Here is an 8,776-nt window from a genome sequence, read left to right as displayed (position 1 = left end):
TTTATAGGCCAAAGCAAGATTTCATGTGGTCTAAGTGCTCTGAAACTCCGTGGTGATTTAGGAATGTCGTGTATAACAGCATACCATTTCTATCTCCAGCAGACGGCAGGAACGCAGCCCTGAGCAAACACACAACAATTTCAAACCTATCAGCAATATCCTGCTAGAATAATAAAAAATAGAGATAAGTAAAGCACCGAGACACCAGTTTTTCTTTGTCTGAATACATATATTGCATATGTGATTTTTTTTTTTTTTGGCATCATACAGACAAGACCATGCATTTTGCTTTTCTTTCGCAAAAACAACAAAACACATTGATTTCTTGGAGACAAGAGAAACAGGTCTTATCCCACAGAGCTCATGTCAGCTGGGGCATTTAAAACCATTCAAATCACAGCAAGATGAGACCCTGCAGGTAAATTCAGCAACACGCTTTCCAGAGCAAGGGTCTCTCCCTTTGGTTTTACTTGCTAAGCCTTACCCTGGCTTACACCTGCCAGTCTGTCTCCTGAACATCTCATCAGTCTTCACAAACAAGCAATAGCCAGGATGATCCCAGCCTGCTCTCAACTTGTCCCTTTCAATCATTGTAAGATTTTCTGACTGCAGGCGGCAAGTTAGCTGCTACAGAGAACTTCATCTAAAGTATTCCCCATGCAAAAAAACAACCCCCAAAACAGACCTTTAACCTGAGAGATGCAGACTTCAACCCACTTGACGGATGGAGGGACTATTGCTTCATTACTAATTTAAAGACTCTTCTGTAGCTTCAGCATGCCCAAATCTCTTGCCACTGCTTATGCTTGTGATTCGATTGTCTGCCTGCCTCTCTCCGGTATGCTAACATTTTGTGGAAAGCTTTCTCATACAACTCTGACCCAAGAATGAACAGTCATTCTGACAATCAAAGTCTTTTTCTAGCAGCAGGCTATCTTCTGTCTTTCCAGAACTGGTAGAATACCTCACCAACACTGCATATTACTGTTAAATCAGCAGCTACACTGATGATTTTACCTGTGAAACCACAGATTAGATTTTATACATTTTTCTTAAGGCATTTATTTAGCAACAACCAACAAAAATTCAACAGAAAAAATAATATACCCTCCACATTGCTCCTCTTTATTCATGGTTCAGACAGGGATCATTGGTTTCAAGAAAAATTCAGTGGAAACAAGGCAAAGCCTCTAGTAAATGTTTTTGATTTAAAACCACCCCAACCCCTACTCCCTTTAACCAAAAGTCACATCTTAAAACACGGATTACATAAGTATGTTTGAAAGTTCATGGTGCAAAATAGGGCTGATGGCAAAACCTCCTCAGATTAGTCAAAAAAACAGCTATCCCACTCTATACATGAACACAGTCATCTCCCTTGCCTTTTTCCTCTTTGCTTCCATTCACCCTACAACAAAATCAATATATAAAGAACATCAGCAGCAGCTTTATGATAGGCAATGATCCTTTTTGACATCAGTCTGTGATAAGATCGTTGATTCTCTATCTTTAAATTACATCATAGCTGTGTAAAATACGCAGTGATATCCAAAACGTGAACTCTTCACATCCGTTGTCGATACCTCAGCAAGATCCAGACTGCTGCTGCAGCAAGCGCCAGGCCTGGCACAAGAATGGCTGCTAGAGGAAGCCCACCTGATTCTCCATCACCTTGGTGACCCACAGGGCCATTTTGTGGCTGCAACTACAAGGAAAAAAAAAGTATTTGTGTCAGAGCACATCGCAGGAGAGCCCCCAGTTCTGCGTTAGGACCAGGTGGTTCTGTAAGGATGTGCAAGATGGTTTCCCCGGGTACCTGTACACTCCACACACAGGAGGGTAGGACAGCTTTGGATGGACTGAGCTTTACTGCAGGGTACCCAGTCACTACCAGGCACGCTCATGTTTCTCTGCCACTTTGTAAACTAGGACTTGAACAGCTGGAGGCAGGGTATGTCTCATACAGCAGAAGCAATGACACACACACATATCCAGTCATTCCTTGATGCACTTCCCACCACACCATCTGCTGGTGTCTTTACCAGGAAAAGGGCATCACTAATTCTCTCTGGTTTTCTTACCTGCCCTGTATACTGATCCAGAAGATTTGCTCCTTTACTAAGGGAGTAGGAAAGGGGCCTTAGCCCACCTCTACCCACCAGCATGCTTCAGGCTGATCAGTATTTCTTTTGACAACTTCAATAGTAGCCAGGAGTGGTCAAATCACACCAGTGGATTAAGGATTCCTCTCTTTCTATATCCAAAATGGTGCCAATATATTTAAACTATAGCAGCCCACATTTCATAGAATCATTGAGGTTGGAAAAGACCTTTAAGATCATTGAGTCCAACCATAAACCTAACACTGCCAAGTCCACCACTAAACCATGTCCCTAAGCGCCACGTCTACACATCTTTTAAATACCTCCAGGGACGGTGACTCCACCACTTCCCTGGGCAGCCTGTTCCAATGCTTGACAACCCTTTCAGTGAAGAAATTTTTCCTGATCTCCAATCTAAACCTCCCCCAGCACAACTCAAGGCCATTTCCTCTCGTCCTGTCACTTGTTACTTGGGAGAAGAGACTGACACCCACCTTGCTACAGCCTCCTTTCAGGTAGTTGTAGAGAGCTAGAAGGTCTCCCCTGAGCTTCCTTTTCTGCAGACTAAACAACCCCAGTTCCCTCAGCTGTTCCTCATAGGAGTTGTTCTCTAGACCCTTCACCAGCTTTATTGCCCTTCTTTAGACACGCTCCAGCACCTCAACGCCCTTCTTGTAGTGGTGGGCTGCACATACATCTCAACACTAACATGAATGATGACCTCTAAAACAACAGGGCGGTTTTGTCTCCAGTAAGGTTTTGTCCTCTGAAACAAAACTGGAGAGGCTGAGATTCTGTCTTCACAGACAAACCTTTGCCTCTGAGAAAGGAGATCTGTGAGAAAACCTTACTCCAGCAAAACAAAAACCTGGGGACTTCTCCAAACTCACCTCTTCACTGATACTGTTACAAACAAGCAATGCACAGATGATTACAGCTGTGGTCAACTAGAGAAAGCCGTAGTTCAATCAAAATTTTTATACGCATAATCCACATGGAGCACCTGGACATGGTATTTTTCTGCCTCATGAAATACAGAGCTATCAATCATAGAAACCAGTCTACACTGAGCCAGAAATAAGCCTAAGAAACAGGTAAAACATACCCTACGCTGAATTTTCAGAGACACGTCATAGCCTGCATTCCTGAACAGTTCCACAGCATCCTTGTGCCGCAAATCCTTCAAGTCTCTGCCATTGACCTGGCAAAAAAGGAAAAGGAGAACCAGTTGCATCATCAAAAATTTGCTATTTGCCCTTCAGCAGGCTAACGTAGGAAGGATAGGAGATAAAAATCTTCCTACTTCACAAAATTCTGCATTTGGGGCATGATACTATAATCAGCAAGATCCATATTCATCCATTCGTATTATAGATGTATTTTTATACGTTGAGAGATAACATGAGAAACTCCAAGCCAAAACACAGAGGTAGTAAAAAAAACTACCTAGAAGCAAAATCAGAATATAAGATGACAGTTGTGTCAATAGCAGCTTCTTATGTTGTTGCTTTACTGGAAACAAATCAAAGGTGCAATTCTGACAGCTAATGGAAATAAAAGAGCAGAAACAGCAAAATTACTATTATGAGTCTCTTTCCCACATTGTTCCCTCTACTGGTCTACCTTTGAAACCTTTCTGTTTGAAAGAGTGTTGTAAACACACACTTAAAAGCATACTGATGTAAAAAAAAGCAAAACAAAAAAAGACTTACACACCTACTGGCATCCACTTGAAAGCGTTAGGATTTTTCTTAATTTAAAATAATATCTCATGGCAGAAGGTTTTATAACCTACTTGATTTCATTCACTAACTGATGATATTTATCCTAATTTTTCTTTTTCATCCCCATTACCCCTAATTGTATCCCCTGAGATCATATCCAGTGCCTCCCTTCTCTTGATATTTAGACTCCCCAAACACAAGTACGTAAATGTTAAACTGTCAAGAAAAGATAGAATAATATTCTCCATTTAGCTTGGTATCATTTTCTGGATCAATAATAGGCTCCAGCTAGTGCAAGGTACTCTACAGAGGCTAAAAAGATTAAATGTGAAACATAATAAGCAAGTATAAAATAAAATTAAGGCGTGTTAAAAGATCATGTATCACACTAGGAGAGGCTACTTCTTCACTCATCACTTTGTAAAGCATATTGTCTTGTATGATTGCCAACTGTCTGAAGAACCAGCAGGACTGAACCTCAGTCACTTTAAAACATTGTTCTAAAAGGAGAAGCAGCCTGTACTATTCCTGATGAGCTGAAATGGAGAGTTTTATGGCCTAGAAGTTTTATGGCCTAAAAATCTCCCTGAGCAAAAGGATCAGTAATCATGGACAAATGTCAAAATGTCAAAAAATGGAAACTTAGAGGTGGAAGACCTTTATTTACATGCGTGTAAATGACAATCCATTGTGAGCAAGAGAAGGTCTGATGGATTCTAAAACCTTAGGGAGGCAAGTCACAGGAAATACGAACGCAGCACCAAGGAGCGCTTCTGAGACAAATCAAGAAGGCAGAAGAGACAGGCCTGTGTGTAGAGGCACTCTTCTCCCTAGTGCTCAAAGCCTTCCCCAGACCCCCAGGATAGTTCCCGCATGGAGTCTGCTCAGCATCATCTAATTGCATTCATCACATCCTTCCTCTCTGTGCACTGCGATGGCAAACCTGCATCTCATATCACATCACTGATCACAGCATTTCAAGAACACATGGGGCAACAGAAGAAAAGGGCTTACCGCTAAAATTTTATCTCCTTCTTGTAATCGGCCGTCAAGGTAAGCTGCCCCATCCTTTTTGATCCGGCTGACATAGATGCTGCTGTCATTGCAAATGTACTGCTGATCTGTCCCACCAACAATGTTGAAGCCCAGCCCTAAGGTAAGCCAAAGAGAAAGCTGATGAGAAAAACCTCAAAGCTTCGGACATTCTTGCTATTGTTGGGGACTGTACCCTCCCACGCTGTCCTGTTTTCTCCACCATACTAAAACTCACAGCACACAAATATGCATCATCCTTTCCAACTATCACTGTCTAGAAAGGTTATTCTCATGAAATTGATCTTGAAAGCAGAGGAGAGACCCTGAATGTCTGAAGGCCCAGATGCTCCATTCCATAAAGCATCCACAAGCCGTTTTCAGGTGGGTGTTGGGGAATACTGAAGCACATACCATCGTTCTGAGATGCTGATTCAGCCCTCAGCAGGAATATGCCTCTTCAGCACAGCATGAAAAAAGGAAAGCATTCTGCATTTCACAGGAGGCTATAGTAACATCATTACCTTTGAGCAACAAATCATGCCTGACAAGCATTTCATGAGCTGGGAAACAGAGTTAGGAAATGTAAGGAGCATTAGACCCTGTCTACAGATGAAGAAAAAGGCAAGAGAAGCTGTGCTACCGGCTGCAGAGCACCTAGAGCTCAGAAGGCTCCCCTTCCACATCTCAGGAGCTGGAACTGGCGTCCTTCGCCTCCAAGAAAGACTAGTTTAGATGCAGCTCCTTAAAATTGTATGTAATCACTTTGTTCTGTTTCAGGAATCCAAAACACGACAGGAAATAAAGACAAAGTTCTCGGATTTAAAGGAAAACAAAAAGGAATACACATACATTAAACAGAACCGATGTCCACATTTTTGTTATATTTCCTACTATTCTTTAAAGTAAGCCTCAATTACAGAACCCTAGCTGGAACCAGCTGCTGGATTAAAGTGCAGTTAAAGATTAAGACTCCTTGTTTCATCAAAATCCAAAAGAACAAATTGAATTCAAAATCTGGAAAACCACAGGTTACGAGAGCACATTCCCCACTGCACATGCAGCTAAGTTTCTCTGTAAATAATAATACGTGACAAGGGATGGGAAAAGATTCTCTAAGAAGAGACTTGCAATGAAAAAAGAAAAAGTGAAGGAAAAAGAAAAAAAAATCAAATATACAATCAAAGTAAATGGAGAAAAAAAAAAAACCAACTTTTTTTTTTCTGCCATAAACTAGTCATCCAAAACCTATTGTCAAGAACAGCTGAAAGCAAATTCTCCCCATGTTCAGCCAGGCTGATTTATTTTCTCTTTCTTACTTTCTCTCAAAGTTGCAAATAGAAACTTTGAGGAGGAGAGTTGCAAATGAAAGTAAAACCACCATGTGCCTGCTGGGAGGCAGCATTTTAAATCAGTCATAGGAGATCAAAGGATGTACAAGATGAGTCATGCTATTTTAAGCGTGCATCTACAGCTGGGAAGTAAAGAAATATTAACAGCAATCTAGCCACACCTTTTTTTTTTTTTTTCCCCTCCCCTTCCTGGCAGCTTGAGACAAACGAGGATGAAAATGGAAGCAGCAGCAGATTGAAGAAACACTGACATTTCAGCTAGACTAATATCTATTCCGAGAAGGAACAGTTGTGCACAACAACACACCCTTCGATAGGAATTAAAAAAAAAAATTAAAAATCCACTAATCTAAAAATTATTTGCCATGAATCCAATAAACTGGGAACAGGGGGAATCAATACTACAGAAAGCATAAGGTTTAATCAACACTTATTACAAAGCCAGAAAGAAGGAATCAGAGTTTCAGAATATATTGATTCTCTCATATATAAAAAAAACCAAATATATATCTATATATATGAAAAAAGTATACGTTTTGCAAGTTTTCACCTACGACTGTAAAAATAATCAAAAGTCACAGCTTTCAGCAGAGGCAACATGAGATAGGAGCAGATCTTCGTGACAAAAAAGAGGCAGCAGTTTATGCTAGAGCACTTTAAGTATCGACAGGGCTTTTTCACTGTGTCTTTCCTTTCTGGCACTTAAACTTCCACTCTGGCTAAAAATATCTTCCGTCATTCCTTGAGCTCTCTGCTATTCTCCCCCTTCCAGTTCATGCAGCCATAGGAAGAGACACAGCACAACCAGGAGAAAAGGAGCAAGGGGATGAAGAGAGCACAGGGCACTAAATCCCTTGTCTACAAGGGACCAGAAGTGGAATGGCAGAGCTTTAAAAGCAGGCTCTGGGCTAAACTGCTGACCCTCCCTGAAGCTGCAGACCTCCCTATGCCTCATTTACCCCCCTGAAACTTAAAAAGTCCCTCATAAAGACATTAAAAAACCATCATGATCAGCAGGATTAAGAAAAGAGAGTTTGAATGATATTGCGAATTGAACCGATGAAGTTATTTAGTTTTCCATAAAAACAGATTTTTCTGCCTAATTTCAGCCTAGTACTTCAGAAGGAAATTTGAAAAAGAAGAGACATACACACACTGTTTTGCCACTGTAAATATGTTCAACTCCTCAGCAAACTTTCGCCAGAGGTGTTTAGCATCAGACCTATTTAAAAAAGCTGCAGTCAGAACTCCAATTAGAGAGATTACGGGATTGCACTGTGCTTTACAGATAACAGCGTTTTGTTCCTTCCGTAGACATGAATAATAATTCACATGGTAAACGCATCAAGGTCGAAAGGTGCTGTAGCACCATCAAATCAAGTGACGTAGTTAGAAAGCTAACTTGAAAAATACACAGCCGATCTTAATGACAGGACAAATGCTGCTCACAGTAATCAAGATTTAAATTGCCACGGCCACATTGAAGACCTCTCTACTCTGCCCTACAACATCCCCCTTCCACCTCCCTCAGAATTCTAGGTTCCCAATGTACGGAAACAGCTTTCCCGCCAGAACCAGCTTTGTTTGGCAAATAATTTTCGCTGACACGGACGGCTTCATTAGCTTGAGCTTGTGGCCGTGCAGGTAGGGCTACGCAGCTTTCAGACCGGCGGCCACTCTGGCAACCAGGGAAGGCAGAGGGTTGCCCGGTGGGCTCGCCCTTTGGGTTGCGACTGCAGGCACAGGGGCCAGGACCGACCCCAGCCCTGCACGGGAACTACCTTCACCCCAGAGAAAGGAAAATGGCACATACGCCAACGACGTGGGTGCTGCGGGTCCCTGGGGGGCCCGTGGAGCCAAGGCCGGCCAGCAGCCGCACCCAGCAGTTATGCGGACAGAAAGGCTGCCACGTTTTCTTTCACGCTCGTTTTAATTAAAGAGAAGGCCTGGTGCACCATAGTACAGCTCTAGCTCCAAAACCTCCCTTGAGCCTGTGGTTCTTTGGAGGCAGGATTTTGCTCCGGAGCCGTACGTTTGGCGCCAACTTGCCACATTTCTGAAAGCGCGATTTGAACGGCATCGTAAATCCTGTAAAAATACGAGGGCGGACGGGCGTCGGCAGGCTTCCACGAGAGCACACGCTGCTGTGACCGGCCAAGCAAAGCCAAAAAACCGCCCCACAGGCTGCCCCGCTCCCTCTCCCTTCCAGCCTGGGCTCCTCTCCCTCACCACCCCGAAGAAGAAGGCCTCTCCGATGCTACCCCGAGCCACGAACACGCAGCCGACGGCACAGGGTACGGTCGCTTTGACTAACGCTCTTCCAAACGCCCCCTCCTCTGAGGTACCCAACCCGGCCGAGCGCTCAGCACCTGCCACCTCGCTGGCAAGCGACAGGAGCTGGGCTGGAGACGGCGACTCCTGGGAAAACCAGACGCGGGTTGTCTCACCCGAGGCACGGGCCGCAGCCGGCGCTCCCGGCCGAAGACAAAGCCTGACCCGGCTACCTCTCCCTCACGCAGGTCACGGGCTTTTCCCGCCGCGGCGGGGGAGGCCGCTGGGGCCGGGA

At 43.6% G+C, this 8,776-nt stretch overlaps 1 protein-coding gene across 1 annotated transcript; it reads right to left on the bottom strand.

Moving 5' to 3' along the window:
* Positions 1-214: 214 nt before the first annotated feature.
* LOC104835903 (synaptojanin-2-binding protein-like) lies at positions 215-5,014 on the bottom strand (the record flags this gene model as incomplete). Its single annotated transcript, XM_010574142.1, has 3 exons — positions 215-1,705; positions 3,208-3,303; positions 4,841-5,014. Coding segments are annotated over 3 exons (411 nt in total), but the record flags the coding sequence as incomplete, so codon positions are not given.
* Positions 5,015-8,776: the final 3,762 nt, after the last annotated feature.

This window comes from Haliaeetus leucocephalus, unplaced genomic scaffold (genome assembly GCF_000737465.1).
Source record: "Haliaeetus leucocephalus isolate CR32 unplaced genomic scaffold, Haliaeetus_leucocephalus-4.0 Scaffold417, whole genome shotgun sequence".
NCBI lineage: Eukaryota > Metazoa > Chordata > Aves > Accipitriformes > Accipitridae > Haliaeetus > Haliaeetus leucocephalus.
This window is presented reverse-complemented; position numbering and strand designations above follow the sequence as displayed.